General features: G+C 35.0%; 1 protein-coding gene across 1 annotated transcript in view; it reads left to right on the forward strand.

Moving 5' to 3' along the window:
- The window catches only part of CWC27 (CWC27 spliceosome associated cyclophilin), a 97,080-nt gene that overhangs the window by 68,054 nt on the left and 9,288 nt on the right, over positions 1-19,738 (forward strand). Inside the window, exons 12-13 of the mRNA XM_038125902.1 lie at positions 8,641-8,750; positions 11,526-11,629. Of these exons, the coding sequence (XP_037981830.1) occupies positions 8,641-8,750; positions 11,526-11,629 (214 nt within the window). The remainder of the gene's footprint in view (positions 1-8,640; positions 8,751-11,525; positions 11,630-19,738) is intronic.

A 19,738-nucleotide genomic window follows, 5' to 3' on the forward strand; every position in this document is an offset into this window, starting at 1 on the left:
TCCAGTACCTGTTGAGAAAGACAGATGGCAGGAAAGAACCTATTGACCTAATCAATGGAGTACCTAACTAAAAATCTTAAAAATAAACATGTTCTAAAATTTAAAGCAAAATTAAAAGGATGTTACATGAGATGCAAGTAGTGAAGGATAAAATTATTAATGAAAATGTAGTGAAAGATTTCAGGTTTGTACTAGAAAACAAACTGACCATGAATTTACACTCTGATGTGGCTGTCACTGTGTGGTGGTTGCTACAAATGCAATACCTTTAAAAGTGTAGTTGTACTATTGCACTCAGTTCCAAGTGTTGTACCACCAAAAAGGATAATGAACAATTCAATTAAAATGGAAAAAAACACCCAAAACTAGCAGAACACAATTTGGACAAGTTTATTAGGAGATACTTGGAGGTATGTGTAATTTATGTTGGGAGGGAAATGGAAGGGTGAAATCTCAAGTCAGAGGAATGAAGCATACCTTTATTGTGAAACTGAAATTACAACTGAGAAATAATAGAATAGACTTTAGAAAGACTTTGTCTTTAATATAATGAACTTTGACAGAAGTGTTGTACCAAATAAGTAATTTTGCCCCAAAGTTAAAAGCACTTAGTAATTTTATATTTATTGGCCTGAATTTTCCTCAGTACAGTAGAGCTATCAACATGGAAGACAGTCTGCTAAACATACAATAGTTTACCTATTCCACATTAGTTTACATATAAGAAATTGTACATATTTTAAAAATATTTCCATCAGGAAGTTTATGTTTAAGTAGCAGTAGATTTTTCCATTCTCTGCCTATCCTCTTGGGAAGTTTGGGATGGGAGAGTGAGTTGTCATGCTGTATCAGGTATGCCTGTGCAGATAGTGCAGACACTTGCATTGTGTCTGCCTAGGCTTTGAGTTGGCTGCATTAGGAAAAAATGTTAGTTCACAGGCTATGTAACCACATAAGTGTGATTCTGTGCTTGATTAATAAACACTACATCAAGCCATAGTAGGAGAATTTCACTGAAAATCACAGAACAGTGACAATAAGGCTTAGGTCATACTGGACAAGACTGAGTCTTGTTCCGAGAGAATGCTAAGGAAGGGTCAGCAGCATGAAACATCTATTTTAAGTCTACTGCACAGATCTTTATCAGTATTGGCATCACATTTAGTATCACTTGTTCAAATTGTTCATATTATATTTACCTGATCTTTATCTGTATTTGAATATTAGATTAATTAAGAAAGACTAGAGAGTGAAAATTTAAGCGTTTACATTGTTTCAAGAGGTCAGAGAAAAAAAATAATTCCCTCTGTACATGTTTGATTATAACCAGTCTTCCAGTTTGTGAATAGTATTGTTGACTATGCCAGACTGCTGTCAAGACCTTACTTTAAATAAGATGTTTTTCTTTTATGTGACATTTGTGATAGTGATGCCAGAAATTACATCAAACACTATCATTTGAGTGCTGAATTAGTTCAGCATTTTGAAGTCCTTGGTCAAATATTCAAAAAATATATTTTTGAATTTTCAAAGTTCTGTAGAGTAAACCTGGGAATGTACTTCAATGAAATCTGCTTCAGACATACAGCATCTGCCCAGTGAATTATATGTCAGTTTTAAACAGTAGAAGTATTTAGGAAGTAATATTTTAGTTTTTCTTGTTAGAACATTTTTTGAAAACAGACAAATAATCTGTAGACTGTGAAATTTAATTGTCATACATGAGAAAACAGAAAAGCTGTAAAATACTGTCTGAATAGGGAAACCTAACAACTACTATAAAAACCAACATTCAAGGGTAAGAATTCTACTGAGGCATGTAGTACTGAGCCATTTTCTATTTGTTTTTTATTGTGATATGGTAATCAAATTATTAAAATGTTTAGAAAATTCTCAAAATCAAGTGAGGATTGCAGTGTAACATTATGTTTTATTTCTGTTTTATTTTAAAGTCTGGGTAATGTCAGAGGCACTCAAAGAATTAAGCCCTGTCTTTCATGGAAAGATACTTTCTTGAAGTCTGGGACTTTAATAGGGTTTTGGACCCTTCAGTACACTCTGAAAATAACAAAATCCAAATTTTGATGGTTTGGGAACTTTGCAGCATAAATGCATTAAGTAGGAAGATTTTTTTCAGTATATACAGTAGAGCTGCATTGTATCAAAATATCCATCTGTCATCTTTGCAAAACTGTTTTCTCCCACTGTTCACATTTTTTTACATTGAATCCCTAATACCCAGCATCCCTGTGCAGTCCCCTTCCTGCTAAAGTGAATACTTCTTTCCGTTTCTCTCTCTGTCTGCAGAAGAAAAGAGGACAAAACCTCACTGTAAACCAGCTTTGATTTTAGTAATAATCTTAGGCATGTACTCAAAATCCACCAACATTTGAAAATTAACTGTATTTTGAACTAGGACCATGTGCCTACCACAGTTCAGAAAGCATTTACTAGAAACTTGCAGTTCACACTGTTTTGCAAATCTGCTCTGGTCTTTCAGATAGGTGTTTTGAACCTCTGTGAATTACTTGTAAGATTTAATTGTTTGAGTTCGCTAAATGAACTAGTAAGTTTGTTTTAGAACTGTTGCTTTTTTACTGTAGCAAACTGAAAATCTAGTTATCAGTCCAACCATGGAAGCTCATTCTGTAAGCAAATCTGTTCAATTGTTCACAGTTGCTAAATATTTCCTGACTCTTACCTAACTACTTGGCAAACAGTGGCTCTTTAGAATTTTGGGCAGGCCAGAGCTATAGGGACATTAACTAAACAGTTCTTGAAGGTGCAAAGAAAACCTAAGTAGAAAATGTAACTAGAACTAGTCCTAAGCAAAAATATACAGGAGAGTATGTTACTAATTCTCTCAAGCATAAAATTATTTCATATTGTTTTTCTGGTATAATAATTTTTACACTACTTCACGCTGAACTGTATTTTAAGTTTCAGATACATAATATTTAAAGCTGTAATATTTTTTTTTCCTAATTCTGGAAGAAGTGAGTTATTTGTTTTGGTTATTAATTATCCAAAGTGTCTCTAAGTTCTGTACTTGTAACTTCTAATAGGAATTCTGTTTTAATTCCTGAAATATTATGGCATATTGGAATTTCTTTAATAATTTGTGATGATTTTTTTTGGTTTGGAGCAAAAGCAACTTCTCTTTTTGAGAATTCAAAAGTCTCACTAAGTCTCACTAAGTCTCTTAGTCTCACTAAGATTTTTTAAATGAGTACTGCATACCCTTACAATTCCCAAAGAAAGCAATATAAACTGAATATTGATGAGCTGAAAGTGGAATATACTGAAGTAATACAGGAATGTGTTTTAGATCTCTTATTTTAATTCACCAAAACATTCAATCATAATTACGTTCTCATCAAACAAGAATTTTTTGAGGTTTTTTGACCCTTTGGTATTTAGTTTAGCTATGCCATGCCTTTTTTGGAATTTCTGTCCAGTAAGTATTTTATCATATGAAATGTGTCATCTGAGTTGCTAAAGAATACATTTTGGATTCTCTGGAAAATTTATGGGCCCGCCACATTTCAAACATACACAAACCCTGCTAAATAAACTGGGATGCCTTTTTATATGTGCATCTTTGTACATTCTTCTTGTCCTCTTATCTCAATTCTGCATAAACTCATGATTACATATGAAAATTTCATTACAATTGTTAATGGGATTGCTTTAGCATATCCAGAATGTTTTGTAATGTAAAATACTTAAGTGTGTGTAAATATCTTCATGCTAGCTGTATCTCATCAAAGAAAAATCATAAGTCTTTCATTGATCCCTTTCAATGCTATAGTCTCTTGCTTTTTTATGGTTACATTAAATCTTCAGAATCAGGATTTTTTTCTGTCACAATATGTATTTTTTCTACCCTTCATGTGTGTTTCTGATAATACTTTCACGAAACCAAATTCACTTCATTTTCCAACAAGTGTTTTATGCGCAGCTTCATTATCTCTTTCTTAAAAGGAAATAAAATCTGTAGAATTGCATACAGATTCTAATTACAAGAACAGTAATTACTACAAGGTTTGTTTAAAAAAGTTTGTACTGTGGAAAATTGCATGCATACTCTCAGACCTTCATTTGTGTCAAATTGTACCTTATCTGTTCCACAATTGGTGGACTTATTATGGCAAAGTTACACTACCTGCAGTGCTAGGAATGGAGCCCAGTCTTCAAGAGCAATATCAATGTGAGCATAAGTAGTGATCATGCTCTTCTGATCTACCACAGGCTGCTGAATTAGAATTCATATTTCTTGGTTTCATTTGGTGGAGGATAAAATTACAGTTTTGAAAACAGAACACTTCTGATACATCTTTTGTTGAGTGTTTGGTATGTTGTTAAAAGTACCAGATGCTTCAGAAATTAAGCTTAAAATTACCAAGCTTTCTCTTCTGCTTTGTCAGGGCTCACCCCTAGATTGGGGTGACCCCGAAAGATGGAAAAGTCTCTCCTCCAACCCGTGCCTTCAAAGAAAGACTCAGTAGTCCTCAGTCGTCCGGTCTCAAGATGGTTTATTGCATGTTATCTTAAAGATTTTCTTCCTGAGCTGCTGCGGTCCGTTCAGCAGGTCAGACAAAGGCACACTGACCTCTCAGGGGGCTGGTGCTATTTTTTATATCATACATTACGTATCAAATGTTTATGGATTTTCCCCAATACCTATTACCTATATTGAATGGTGACTTTCTACTCTAAACCAATCTGTGAGTGCCAACATCACCAAGAACATGGAGGTTAGGAAGGAGAAAGAAGGAGGACAGGGCACACCCAAATCCCTCCATCTTAGAACTTCTGACCCCCATGTACAAAATTCAGACCCTGCTGTACAAGGCTCAAAATCCCCCTGTACAGCACTCAAAAACTCTCCCCTTCACTTTGTGACTACTTCTGCTACAATACCTAAAGTTTTGTGACTTCTTGTTCTTCCTGCAAGGTTGATAAATTGTTCCATGGGTCAGATTCAAAGTCACAGGGGTTTCTGGCTGCATGCCAGGGTCTCAAATGCTTCTGACCTGGGCCCGGAACATCCAAGAATGTCTGAGGGACATTCGGGGTTCTGACACTGCTTCACTTCTTGTTAGGAATTGATCATTCCTAAACCATCCACACATTTCAATTCAGTGCCCTTGGATCTAATTTTGCCTTTGTTATACTTCCTCCATTTGGTAATTAAAAACAGACATAATTTGAACTGTTCCTTTTTAAGGTGTGAGCAAAATAAGGCCTTTCATATTTTTTTTTAATCAATATCTTTCTTTCTGGTTTAAAGACTTCAGAATTTCCTCCTTAGCTTCAGACTTTCACTGTAAACCATGTCCCAAACCGAAAGTTTTGGGTTAGATTACATCATCATGTTGGCATGTATTGGCCATAATTTCAGGATAGAAGAATCTGTCTGAAAGAAATTATTTTGACACAGTAAGATGAAGACTTTCTTGCTGGTAACTCAAGCTAGCTTACATAAATAGCAGAGTACTTATAAATGCTTATGACAGTAGGATGAAATGTATTTTCTGTAAGGAAGGTTATCAGTTTCTTTTTTTTTTTTCCTTCACCTTCCTTCCTGTTGGAATATACACAACACCTTGTTCAAACTAAAGAAGAAATTCTTTACTTCATGCTATTTACACTTGGTTTGGGGTGAGATCTTTCTAGGGAACAAGATTCCTGTAACTTAAATGATCTTCTGCATCTTGTGATACCTAAATTGAATTTAATTGTTATTTTACTTCTGTGTATCCATACCATTTTTCATTAATTTTTGTCTGAATAAATCCTCTTAGATTAAGGAGATTAATATCAAAGTCATGATCCTTGTACTTTTGCTGAATGAGCAAGCTGGACCCAAATTTGTAAAGCTTGATAGGAAGGTCAAGTCCATCATACCGTGCTGTTGTTCCTCTTATTTTCAATTCAGCTGCAAAAGACTTGCAGGGAATCTGGGTTGCAGACTGGGAGATATGAAGTAGTAGGCAGCAATCTAGTTTTACATTTAAAAAGGCTTCTTCCCACCAAGTCTCTCTCTTCTGGAATTTTTTCCTTGCTTGCTAGTTACCAGTCAGACACAAAGTAATTTTATCAAATAATTCCGGCTTATCAAAAACTGAATATATAATTTCTATTAAAATGTACTCTGTGGTTTTGTAATCGTTGGGGTTTTCAAGTTTTAAAATGTTAATAACCCATTGGCTTAGGGGCTCTTGAAAGTCCTTCCTGTTTTGTTGCTTGCTTTAAATGTTGTGTGATAAGTTGTAGGACTTCATGAAGAAATACAAGCATGTTTTTAAGTAACTTCAACGAAAGTTGGAAAAATATGATGTGTACAAGGGCACAGCTCTTTTGGTTGAGTCACTCTGAAGTTAGTTCAAGTGGATCTGATTATCTTTTGTCTGAGTTATAAAAAGGCTTTCCTAGGAGGCAGAGAGCATGAAGTTGAGGATTAGAAAGCCTCTGACAGGCAAAGACTCAAGAAACAATAATATCAAAAGAAGGCTTTAACTGAAATTTAAATTACTTGTATTAACAGTAAGTGGCACACATAGGAGTGTGATAAAAACACACAAACACACAGCTTCAGGGGAATTTTACCCTTTTTGTAAAAAAATTGTATTTGAGCTGAATTAAACTAAATTTTAGTCAAAAGACCTTTATGACTGAGGATCACATTTTTTAATTCAGCCTATGTATATCAAAAGGTGGATTTCAGGTTTAAATGTTTGTGGCCATTTTGTGACTGGCATTTTCAAATATGTTCAAGAGCACTCTTCTCAGTTCTTTTGCTTATCATAGATGGGCAATTATATTCATCATGAGGTAAATGTGATTCCCTTCAAAGCACTCATTTAGCTATATGTCACCTGAAAGGTCATTTTTTATAAGGAAGCAGATAGTTTTGTACTTCAAATTATTTATCTATGGGCTAAATGTTAGTAAAAGAAGACATTATGTTGTTTCCAGATAGTCAACACCTTAGATACATGCATTTATACTAAAACAAATGCATTATTTTGACAAGGGGTTGGTCTTGAATTAAGAACAAGATTTTTAATTAGTAGAAGAGAATGACATAATAGGGGGAAATACTGAGCTTTTTCATTATATGTGATAGTTTTTTTCATGAACTTCTGTTCTGCTCGGTTCATCCGATGTTATGCTGCATTAGATTTTATGGCAGATTTGATTTCATTCATGCAGCTGTTTAATCATCCCTAAATGTGTGTGTGTATGCATTTATCTATTTTGGTCATTCTGGAAGATGGATTTTTCTTTCTTTGTCTTGCTGGTACCTGTCATACTCTGTTAATGATTATATCCAACATATCAACTGGAAAACAGAAAAAAAAACCCCAGCTCTAACTTGTATTGAGTATGTTTGATTATTTTCCCTGGTACCTTTTTAATACAATGTAGAAAGGGTTTAAATGTTGTTCAAATGTAATGTAAAAATTAAGATAAAAAGGAAATAAGATATTTTATTTGTAGAAATACATAAATAAATATTTTACATGTAGATATATAATTACAAATTTATTTTGTTTTATTACAAAGGGCTGTGTTGATAAACTTTATAGAAAACTTGAGTTGCAAGAGAAATTTAGTTTGGAATCAGAAACTTTTTCTGTATAGCTGTCAGCAGTCATCTAAAAAAACTGGTAACAACAAATTCATTTAGATTTACAGTTCACCAGGCCATATATCCTGAAATTTCTTGAAACAATTTTCTCCAAAACTGTTTTCATTTGCAAATGTTCATAATTTGTACTGGACATCCAGGAGGTTTATTCTTCTGTTTGTTACCAGGAATAACAATTGTGTAAATATGTGTACATAAAATTTAAGTATACTAAATCAATGTGTACAATATCTTAATGCTGTTCAAGAAGAAGAAAATAAAGTGAAAGTATGGTGTTGATCAATTTTCCAGTTCAGTTTTTGTCCCATTAAACTATTAATGAATCGTTTGTTCATTAATAATTTAATGGGACAGTGAATACTCTGCAGTGCAGACCCTGTCAAAAAAAGACAGAGTAGCTCTTGACTCATCCATGTATCACTTTATAAAAAAGGGTTTTATTCCTGAAGAGTTATATAAAAAAGAGTTTGTTCCTGATTGACAACATGGACTCTGTTAAGAATTTAAATGTTACTGAGTTTTTTCCATATTGCAAAATCAAGGACTTGATTTGTGGCTACTTCAGCCTACAAAAGAGGAAGACTTTGACATTTTCTATAAACTGTATTTGTTTACTTTTGAACAAACAGTCACAGAATAGTAATACACATAACATTTCAACTGCTACAAGAAAGATCTTCAGAAATTAAGGTCATCTGGTTAAAGGAATTTCAACAGTTTCCATCAGAGTTTTTATTTCTGTTATCCTGCTTTCCCTGGCTCCATAGTAAAATATAATTGAAACAAAAATCTTTTGACTCATTCTCTGCCCAGTGCAGTGTTGTGTTTTTCATTTCAGCAAGTAGCAAATCATTCTCCTGCTGAGAAAGCAGTACAACTGAAATGCTTTATGGGAGTGTTTTGCTTGGTATTTTATCTCCAAAAAGACACTAAATCATGAAACCAAACTAAATTTGTTTAACCAAATATGTTTCCTTATTCAGAGGAGGAACTTGCTCCAAACAGTGTTGTTGAAGAATACCTTCAGGAGAAGAGAAAATATGAAGACAAGCGAAAGCAGCAGCCAAAGAAAGGAGTTTCCCGTGAAGATCAGGTAATAGTTTGATAGCCTGAGCAACAAAAATCCAGAAAATGAATTATGTTCATTTTTTAATATGTTTATCTCTTCATTTGTATAAAAGCAGAGTTTTAAAATCTGTTATTTCATTTTCTATTAAAAGAAATTTATTATTCATAAAAATAAATATTTAATTACCCAGGTGGACAGGTAAGTGAATTTTCAATGTGTATTTGAAAGGGCTTCCAGTTTAGTTGCTAAAATCTTCTGAAAGGAAATGCTAGTCATGAAGAGGTGTCCTTGATTACATTTTTTAGAATTCGCATTTCTTCACCTTATGCTTTCTTTGACGTAAGATAACACTGGGACTGAAGTTTACATATTTGGCATTTGGTTTTTAACATTTAAAATTAAGGTTAAAAATGTTAAATTCATCAATACTTCTTGTTGTGAAATGAAAGAAATGGTTTATAAGCACTGTAAAAAGAGATGCTGTTTTAAATATAATTAAAATTATTATTCACAATCAGCATGTCTGTAAGCAAATATCAGCAAAGTAAGGTTTGCTTTACAAAGGCATTTGTTTTTCCTAAAATAGGAAAGTCTGAAATGGTTAAATATATGAAACTGCCTATGAAGTGGAAATACCATCAACTTAAAATCTGTGTTGTACATCAAACACACTGGTTTGTAAGTGCATGTCAGTTCAGCTACGAAGATGTTCCTGTTCACATGTTGAATCTAGAAGAGATTAGAAACTTGAGGCTTAGTAATTTCAAAGCAGCATTTGGCAAACCTTTATATATGCAGCAAGCTGATTTAGCCCTAAACTAAGAAGTTTATGGAAACTTTGTACATTCAAAATCCCATTATCTTTGAATCAAAGAGTAGTGAAGCTCTGTTGGCAGCATGGATCAAGGGACTTAAAGCCATGTCTAATGAATTTATATCAGCCCTCTCCTGGACATCTCCGGAAAACAACATGAGATGATAGGGTTATATATTCTAGGAGATCTTAATTTTTATTTATGTAACCCTGCTGGCAACTATTCAACAATAATTAATCAAGTTCTTTGTAATTCATTTCACTTGTGAAGAGCCTCTTCTTGTCTCACACCCCTTGTAACTTATCCTACAGTACAATACCATTTTCCATCCTCAGTGCAGTAGTTAAGGAAGGGGGAGAAAAGGTATCTTTCCCTAAAATACTAGATAATGGAAGTCCTGGCCCTCCTTTTTAGCAAGAGTCAAATTATAAAGTTATTCAAAGCACAATCACATTCTAGTGATTCACTGCAAAAATGGTATTTCAAAATTATTCTGTCATTAGGTCTATTCATAGGAATGCTGTCGCCAGAGAAAATTAGACAAGACACAAGGAATGTGGCTTTTTTTGGTCACAGTTTTGTATTAAAAGGGTCAGTTTTTAGTTTGTTTCCTTCTGATGACCTCAGCAAAGATTTGCTGTCTCAGGTGTTGCAAGTACAGTGTTTGTTTACAATAACATGGAAAGCTATAGAACTAGAATGATTTGCTGGCCCAAATATCCTCAAAACTTTCCTCTTTCTCACCTTAAACAGAAGAATAGACAAAAAAAAAGAAAGTAAATGCAATAAAAGTTGTCCAAAATCTGCCCTTGGCAGTGCTAAAATATGTTTTTGAAAGAATTCAAAAGCCAGGAAACTCCTCAAGTTAAGATTGCTCCCAGAAGGAAATTTGATTCCAGTGAACACTTCTGGTATTTCCTATTTCTGTTTTCTATTCTTGTTTAGTTTTTATTCTTTTAAATTTGAAAAACTTGACTAAACAAAACTACACAGCCATACAGAGGTGTTTTACAACATAGGTTGCCTGCCTATCACCTACAAATCAAATGTAGCCTGCCACATAAATTCAGTTGGGCACTTATTCCCTGATGCTTTCATTTTCAGGAATGTCTCAAATATCAGAAAAAAAAAAAAAAGCTGTGGGCTGTGCAAAGTATTCATAAGCTCTTTGCTTTTTTTTAAGAGCCCCCCCTCTACCATCAAAGAGCTCTGACATATGACTTTTGTATAATCAAACTCTCATTTGAGATGATCAGGAACAAGAACTATGGTATGGTCTTCAGGTGTCATCTGAGATTTGGTGACTTCATTGTCTCTGGAAGATCAGGCAATGTCCGTTAGAGAATAAAACAGCAGATTTAAAGGAGTATGAGCTTTTTATGTGCAGCATAAGAACCTGTATCTGCAGAATTAGTTAAGCTGGTTCATTTTTTAGAGAAAAACTTTGAGTTTTTTCAATGTCCACACATAATTTAAAAGATCATCAACATAAAGTATATAATAAGTATCAGTTAAACTGGGTCTTCAAGGCTTGAATGGTTTGTAATTTATAGAGTAGATTACTTTAAAAGGGGACAGTAGCATGCCCTAAAAGTAAAATTAATTGTCAGCAGTGTTATTTCATCAGCTGTTTTATTCTCTAGGTAACTACAGTTAGTTAAAGTATTTGTTCCTTAAATATTCCTGTTTATTTCACTAGATGGTGAGAGAAGTGCTTTTTCACACCTGGCAGGCCCCTTCCTGCTTGCTCTTGTTGCCTTAGCATTGCCTGCCCACTCACTCCTTCAGGGCTTTCCTTGCAGTCCTGCTCTCATACCCACCATCACCTCTTGCTCTCTCACTTGCCTCTCTATAAAGCGTTTCTTCCAAATTTATATGAAACATCACTCTCATTGTACTTTTTCTCAAAATAATAAAAATGTTTTATATGGCTGTTGGTGTGTAGAAATATACAATTTCTCTAAAACCATGTGTTTCATTTCAGACACTGGCATTGTTAGATCGATTTAAAATGAAGTTAACCCAGGCAATTGAAGAAACTCCTGAAAATGAGCTTTCCGAACCTGACGTAGATAATGACGAAGGATGGTGAGGTTTTTTTCTTTGAATTTCTGTGTTTACCAACACAAATCCTGCTGTACTAACATAGTCGCACTGGTATGCATGAATTTGAGTAGCAGAAAACACCAAATGTGAAGGCAGATGCTCCATTAGGAGTCAGCTAAAAGGTTCTGGTTTAGCACTCTTAAAAATATGTCATGAGAGTAGATGACATTTAGCGTTCTGTAGTTTTAAATCCTTCTAAAACTGTGTGTTGAGCGTGGTAAGTATTTTCAAATGATGGATGAGGTTAAGATAGTCTGACTAATCTGAAGTGTAGGGTGACCCCAAGGCAGTGGGGTATTACTGAAGTTGATAAAGCACTGCAGAAGTTACTGCCTTAATGCCTTCCAGTCAAGGAATCAGTGTGTACCCTGTTGTCTCATATTCATTTTTCATGCAAACTACCCACCTTAGGTAATCAAGGGGATAAAAATCAATATGATTTGAAGTGTGATCCTGAAGCTCTAGGCTGCATGCTATTAAATGCTCATAAAAGTAAGCATAATGCAAAAATGCATAAAATTGGAAAAAATAAAAGAAATCCTAGCAAAAAAGTTTTGTATGGATCTGTCATCTCCATTTACAAGGCAAACAGTACAGCTGGTCCAGCAAAATAGGCTGTCTCTGCCTACAGTTTTTTTCACAGTTATGTGTATAAGCCATTGGAGCTACAGCAAAATTACCAATAAAATAGAAACTTTAACAAAATTCATGGCAAATATTTTAGGACAACCGGTATTTCTGAATATCAGATGACTTAAAATTATTTTGTTGCTTCTTCAAACAGTGTTTTCTTCCTTCATTATGTCTTTTCCTACCTCAGGCTCTTTGAGGATGAGAGATAGCATGCAATATAAATTTTGAGATCCTTGGATTTCACTGATATTTTGAGATCCTTCTGAGCTACCAAAGTGCTTCTATGTCCTCCAAGAATTATAGAGCAATTATTTCATTTGTAAGGTACCTACAACCATCATCCTGTCTACCTGCCTGACAGCTTCAGGACTGGCCAAAAGCTTTGTTGTTATGGGCATTGTCCAATTGCCTCTTGAGCACTGACAGGCTGGGGGCATTGATCTCCTCTCTAGGAAGCCTGATCCAGTGTTTGACCACCCTCTTCGTAAAGAAATACTTTGAAATATCTGGACTAAACCTCCCATGTCCACTATATGATTCCTTTATCTGGCCTTTGTATGAACATTTTATGAACTTGATCTTCATGTCAGATATTTTCTTGTCACAGTAATACGACCAGCCTTTTAAATACTTTTATAGAATTCAAACATATTTTTCCTATTTCCTTTTGAGCAACTACTGATATCTAATCATCAGCAATGCTATCCACTGTCATTCCTACTCAATTAAGAAGTGCTGTAATTTCAGGTTATGAAGTTGTTTTTTGTTCAGAAGACAATACTACACTCAGAATTGCATTAAAACAAATACCTAAAATAATATGAAACTACATATTAGACTAATAATTAATATCATTAGGTTTGCAGCTAATGCAAGTGTTCATGTTAACTTTACAGACAGATGAGGCAGTTTGTTTTCAAATAATTTACTTTGAGGCCAAGTAAATTGTAAAATGTATGTTGCACACATTGGCTATAAACCACATTAACAAAGCAATGAAATCTTCTGAAAGCTATTAATTATTGTGTGAAGCAGTTGGAAAGTTAAATTGCATATTTTGGATTAAGTGTTTACATTCTCAAATAGGATTATTTGAGAAAAATATAGTGACTTTGCATTTTAAAATTCTTTCTTAATTTGAATCTACTTCTCAAAAGACAGTAACTTCATTTGATTTTTATGAAATATAATGTATGGCGTATGCATATATGATACACACAAAGAACGTGATTCCTCCAGGCCATTTTGTAGGTCATGGTTGCTGTTTTTATGGGAAGGGAAAGCCTGCCACTATGCTTTGCTCTACTGTCAGGGTATGTTATCTGAGGTAAAATGATTGCCTCTAAGACATTTTTATGTGTCCATGAGTGGCCACACATTGAGGTATGATTTTCATTCTCTGTCAAGATAGAAACCATTACCAATTTGTTATATTTTCTTTTGTTTGGCAAACTTCTCTCTGCATATTTGGCTGAGCTGCTGTATTGGCATGGCACATAGTAGACATTTGGGCACTTTTCAGCAGCATTCTACTTTTTATGCAATAAAAAAGGAAGAAATATGACTCTATTGTAAACAGTGTGTATGGTGTTTGATAATTATTACCAGACTTTACTGTCTAAGAACACATCTGAGGAAATGTTGTGAGGAGTGCTGAAGAGAAATGCATAAGACTAAGTTTTAATGTGGGATGTGAGAATCTTTGCTGAGACATTTTATTGTAACCTCTACTGCTCTGTGAGAATAATTATTTGTATTTGTCTGCAGCAATCAAAATCCAATTTCCCTTACAGATTTAAAAAATACCATCATAAACATTCTGTTCAAAGAAGGGGTCAAAGAATAAAAATGTCTGATAATAAGTAAGTGGACACAATTTTACAGAATCTGGGTACCTTAGAAAGACATTCTTGATCTCAGTTCTTTCAGCCATTATTTTTCTTGTGGCTTCATGTTGACAACTAGTGCTTGTGCTTTCCTCTTAATGATTTGTTAGATGTTCTCAGTACTATTTGATCACTAGCTGTTTGCTATTTGCTTACAATCCAAATAAGAAGGACTCAGATACATTACTATATTCTTTTTTTCTTAAAAGTTGTCTAGAGTGCTGCAGAGGTAGGTAGAGATTATCTGTCAGAATTCTGTTACATTCTTGGCTTAGAATCTTAACCAAGAAGACTTATCCCAAAAATGTAGGTAAGGTCAATCACATTGGCAATGAGGTATCATTTGCTTAGAGACTAATATTATAAAAACTGAGTGTGTCACAACAGAAGACCCAGCTGGAATCTACTTGATACTTGCCACTTGGATTACTCAATAGGCCTGAATTTGAATGAGAAAATACTGCACAGGCTACACTTACTCAGATCACTGCTGCTGCTCATCTTGTGTAGGACCTACTGTACCACATATAGTTGCATGCATGTGATACCCATTCAGGCAGTAGTGACACTTTAGGGTTCTGATGATAATAACAAATAGTTGCAACTGTAGTCAAACACAGATTTCACTCCAGAAGATGTTACAGCAACTGCAGATAATGAAGCTAGTGATGCAGATCCTGTGAATGTGACAAAGTATTTTCATAGATAGAATCCAGCAATGGGATAAAAAAATTCTGATGCAATCAAGTACATTCAAAAACTGTTTCAGTTAATCCGTGCAAAATATTCCTCTTCAAACAGGATAAGAGTGATACTTAGTACTATAAAACACCCTTCGATCAAGTAATTCTAAGAGTTCCAAGTGCTTCTTTCAAGATGTGAAATCTGAGACTAGATACAGCACTCAGCTAAGTCTGTCTGTGTTGAGTGGAAGTATTACCTTTTTGGTGCTGTTTTTTTCATACCTGGTTTCCATTCCTTTCTAAGCCACAAATCCTTTCCTACTGAATGGTTGCCTAACTTAGTTCTGTCCTGTACCCATACTGTTGATCACTCTTATTGGAATTTAGCCATTACACTTTTTAAATGTATCCCATTTTTCATACTGCTACTCCTGTTTGCCAAAATCACATGAATTCTGAATACTCCAATAAACATTCAAAACTTCATATTATACATATGTTCTGTAATTATATTCTTCTCCAGCATAATCATAAGTGGAAATTAACTAACCAACCATTATTACATTCAGCTTTTCACTTTGACATGAAACTATGGCTGTCTACTGCTAAAAACAGGACTCTCCAGCTGAATTTTTGGGAATCTTACATGCTTGTGAAATGTAAGAAATACATCTACACTTTCCTATATGGAATATTGTTTTTTGTGGAAGGAATGGATTCTCTGCTATAAATATACATGTCATGTCCTTAACCTAAATCTGGATTTAAAGTCTTCTCCCTCTGATCTTTTAAAACAAGTGGAGGCTTCCTGAAACTACAGGATTTACTGGCATACTGAAGTATATCTAGTGCTATGACAACTTTTGAGTTGGTAGAATTTTCTGTGGTAAGGAAGCCACCACATTACTTTTTGAAAACTCACCTGGTTGCCGAGTCAATTTAGCATATATCTATGTAGGATCTCCATTATTTATACAGTCTCATAGACAAAATGCACAAAAAGGTTCAGGAATCAACTTCAGTATTCTTCAACATTCTTGAGCTTAAATCTTAATTGTCCTTGTCAAGTAACTGAAAAATCAAAATTCTCATCACTCCATACCACTAAAATACCATACGTTGCACACAAAACCAGTCAAGTTTGCAGAACTTTATGAGGCATGGAAGACACATAGGTTAGGAAATCATGATGGGTTATCTTTTTGATTGATTGAAAAGACATCCCCATTAATTCACTTCTTGGGACTGACGCTCTTCAGTATCTTTATCGGTGTCAGAGGCAGTGGGAACAAGTGCACCCTCAGTACATTTGCAGTGACAGGAAGCTGAGCAGTGCAGGTGGCACTACAGAAATATGGTATGCCATCTAGAGGCACCAGGACAACCTTGAGAAGCAGGTTCTTGTGAACCTCATGAAGTTCAACAAGGCCAAGGTGATGCATCTGGGCCAGGGCAATCCCAGACAAGAGCACAGACTGGGAGCAGCCCTGCCCAGAAGGACTTAGAGGTGCTGGTGGCTGAGAGGCTGGACATGACCCAGCCATGGGCACTCCCAGCCCAGAGAGCCACACGTGTCCTGGGCTGCATCCAGAGCAGTGTGGGCAGCAGGGCCAGGGAGGGGATTCTGCCTCTCTGCTCTGCTCTGCTCTGCTGAAACCCCACCTGGAACACTGCATCCAGCTCTGGGGTCACAGCACAGGAAGTACATGGATTCTTTTGAGCAGGTCCAGAGAAGGAACACAAAAATGATATCTGGAATATCTCTCCTGTGAGAAAAGGCTGAGAGAGCTGGGGTTTTTGGGCTAGGTAACAGAAGGCTCTGGAAGGACCTTATTGTGATAGATATTTCAGTAATTAAAGGGTGATTAAAAGAAAGAGGGAGAGTGACTTTTTACTTGGGCAGGTTGGGACAGGATGAGGGGTGATTATTTTAAATTGAGAAATTTAAATTAGATACTAGGAAGAAATTCTTTACTTAGAGGGTAGAGGCACTAGAACATGTTGCCCAGAGGGGTGGCAATGGGGTTGGACTGGGTGACCTTTAAAGGTCCCTTTCAACCCACACCATTCTATGATTCTATAAATATGAACATTGCATTGAGGCAATATTCTGTTCCTGCATAAAAACTATTTCCATGCTGGTAATCTGAGTTCTGATAAATATGGTTTTACATTGTTATTTCTTCAATTTTGACTTCATGGAAGATGCCAGACTCATTCTGTTGGACCTTCAATATTCAGTGTAGAAACTGAAATATTAATATGTGAAAGTTTTTCCTTACCAGATGGACATGATTATGTGAAGTGCATTAAAATTACTACCACCAGGGAATCAGCCAAAATCTGTATCATCCTCGGTAGAAGGATTTGGTCTGTTATTAATCCCATCAGTTCACAAGTCAAGGCTGCAAGTAGACCCCCAGTTGATTTTAGAGTTTGTGTTACAGTGAAGCCCAGTAATTTTTCTTTCATTCTGCACCTGGCTAGAAGTTTAGGATTTCTTCTTCAGAATTCAGATCTCATCACTGGCCTTTATCTGCTCTCAGTAATGCACTCTGCAGCCTTTCAGAATTTGACTGAGACTGCTAGCATGCTACATAGTTCATTTAATTAATAGCACGTGATGCCAGTGCTTCATAACTGAACCACTGCAGTGTTTCCTGGGTGGAATGTAAGGTGTTACATGTGAAAGGTAAAGCTTCCTAATCTTTGGAAGAGATCAGCTTTTTCCTTCCCTGTGGAGTGCTGTCACAGCTGTAACTAAGCAACAAATGTAAGTAAGTCACATAAGTTTTTTTGCAAGTATGTCTAGACTCTGAAACTTGGTCTTTCTTTTTATTTGAAATAACATAAATCCATTCAGCTTTCAGATATACTGTGGGACAAGAAAGAATGAGCAAAATGGGAATTTGGAATGAGGTGGTAGTTTTTCACATGGTTTTTTAGTCTAAAATTCTTCTGGTTACTTACCTTTGTTGAGTCTAAACTGTTCTAAATGTTGGTTAATTTGAGGTATAGAAAAAATAGACTTTTTTTTAAAATCAAAATGAAAAAGTCAATACCTGAAAATACCCTCCAATTTGCACAAAAGGTTGTTGTGAAAACTGTGGCAGTCAAGGTCTTCTATTTTAAACAAAAAGGTATTTCATGTCTTGCTTAATGGATGGCTTCATGTCCATATTGTGCAATTATTAGTATTGTCGAAACTATTGTCCTCTAAGTTATTTGTAAAAAACCAAATGTAAGATAATGAGGATTAAAACTAATTCAAATTAATGTAATGACATGCGTACTTTAAAGGCACTGTTTTAAAATATTGTGTGTCTCAGAAAGTTTTTAAATGTATCTTTTTCTTGGTCATAAAATATCTTGATCTGCACAATGATGCTTTACATAGATCAGATCACCTGATTTTAGCAGAAATTGAAGGGATTAGATCTGTTTTTATTAATTTATTGGTTCTGCAGACAAAAAACTCCCAGAATTCAGTGCTAATCGTTTAAAGTACAGCCTGTTTTATGTAAGTCAGATACTGTAATCTGTTCCCAATTCTGAATTTCAGAAAACTGTCACTGAGGCCACTTAAATATTGTGGGAACATTGGGTGCTAATGCTGAGTTCTTTTTGCCAGGACAATAATTGCAATTTTAGTGTGCAATTTTTTAACCAATTTGTAGACGTAGTTTTATTTTACTGTAGAACAAACAGAAAATAAATCTGTATATTAAATTAAGATATTATCTATCTACCATCAAGAGTTATGCCCTCTATCTTCTTTAAGAAACATTTTTGTTCATAATACAAAGAAGTTTCCTTTCAGAATATTTATGATTGGTTTAATGAAAAATATGGCACAATTAGGAGTGGAAACACACAATATTTTACTTACCTTGTATTCTCACCATAAGAGGTTTTGTAACAGAGGGCGATTTAGGTCTTAAAACAGTACCAAGGCCTCACTTTTCAATGTCTGTTGTAGAGTATAGGCTAGAATTGGTTTGGGCTGGGGTATTTTTTAATTGAAATAGCAATTTTAGACTAAATCGCAATGCACACTATTAGTATTTAATCCATATACATTTGATAATGTGTTCCATTTTATTTCCAGGATTTCCTATTTACTGCAGCATACACTATTGAAATTTGCAGGGTTAAGTTCTTCAGGATAGACACCTAAAAATATTGTTTTATATACATGAAAAAATATTGTTTATATACATATAAACCTTGTTTTACATACATTTTATAAAATGCATGTTTTTCTTTCTTAAAAAACCTCATTTAAAAATTTAGAGTTATGAAATGCAGCTTCCTCAAGATTAGCACCAGTCTTTGCAGCTTCAGTTGCAGAAGCTTAACTGACAAACACAGAAAACCCCTGAAAACTAAGCTGCAATCTGTTTTACATGTTGATGCTAGCTTGGGGAATGACAGAAAAAGTGCTGCTGTAATTTATGCACAAAGATGGATTAAAGCCATGTTTGCTCCCCTCCTCCCATCCAAACTTGAGCCAGCGTTCCTTCACTAGTCTGGAAAAACTGGCTCTGTATTAGGTCTCTCCTGCTAAGGCCATTGATTTACTCAACTACATTTTTTAAAAGTTGACAAAATACTTACTTGATTGTTACAAAGGATAAATGAATGCCAGAGGTCTGTATTAGAAACACATTGGAAAGAGAGGTTTCTTTTCTGTTTGGCAAAAAAAATAAGCGTTTGTTTGGGTTTTAGTACTGCCACTAACCTTTAAAGAAAGAAAAAAAAGCCTTCTGCCGTAAATCTTTCTTTTTTCCCTCCAGTTTTGTCTCCACCTTCACCCCTGTACTGCTAGAATATGGTCAGGCCTTGCTTGATTTGTAAATGCCACCCCTTACCCCACTGCTTCAGTCAGT

The sequence above is a fragment of the Motacilla alba genome, chromosome Z (assembly GCF_015832195.1).
Source record: "Motacilla alba alba isolate MOTALB_02 chromosome Z, Motacilla_alba_V1.0_pri, whole genome shotgun sequence".
Classification (NCBI taxonomy): Eukaryota; Metazoa; Chordata; class Aves; order Passeriformes; family Motacillidae; genus Motacilla; species Motacilla alba.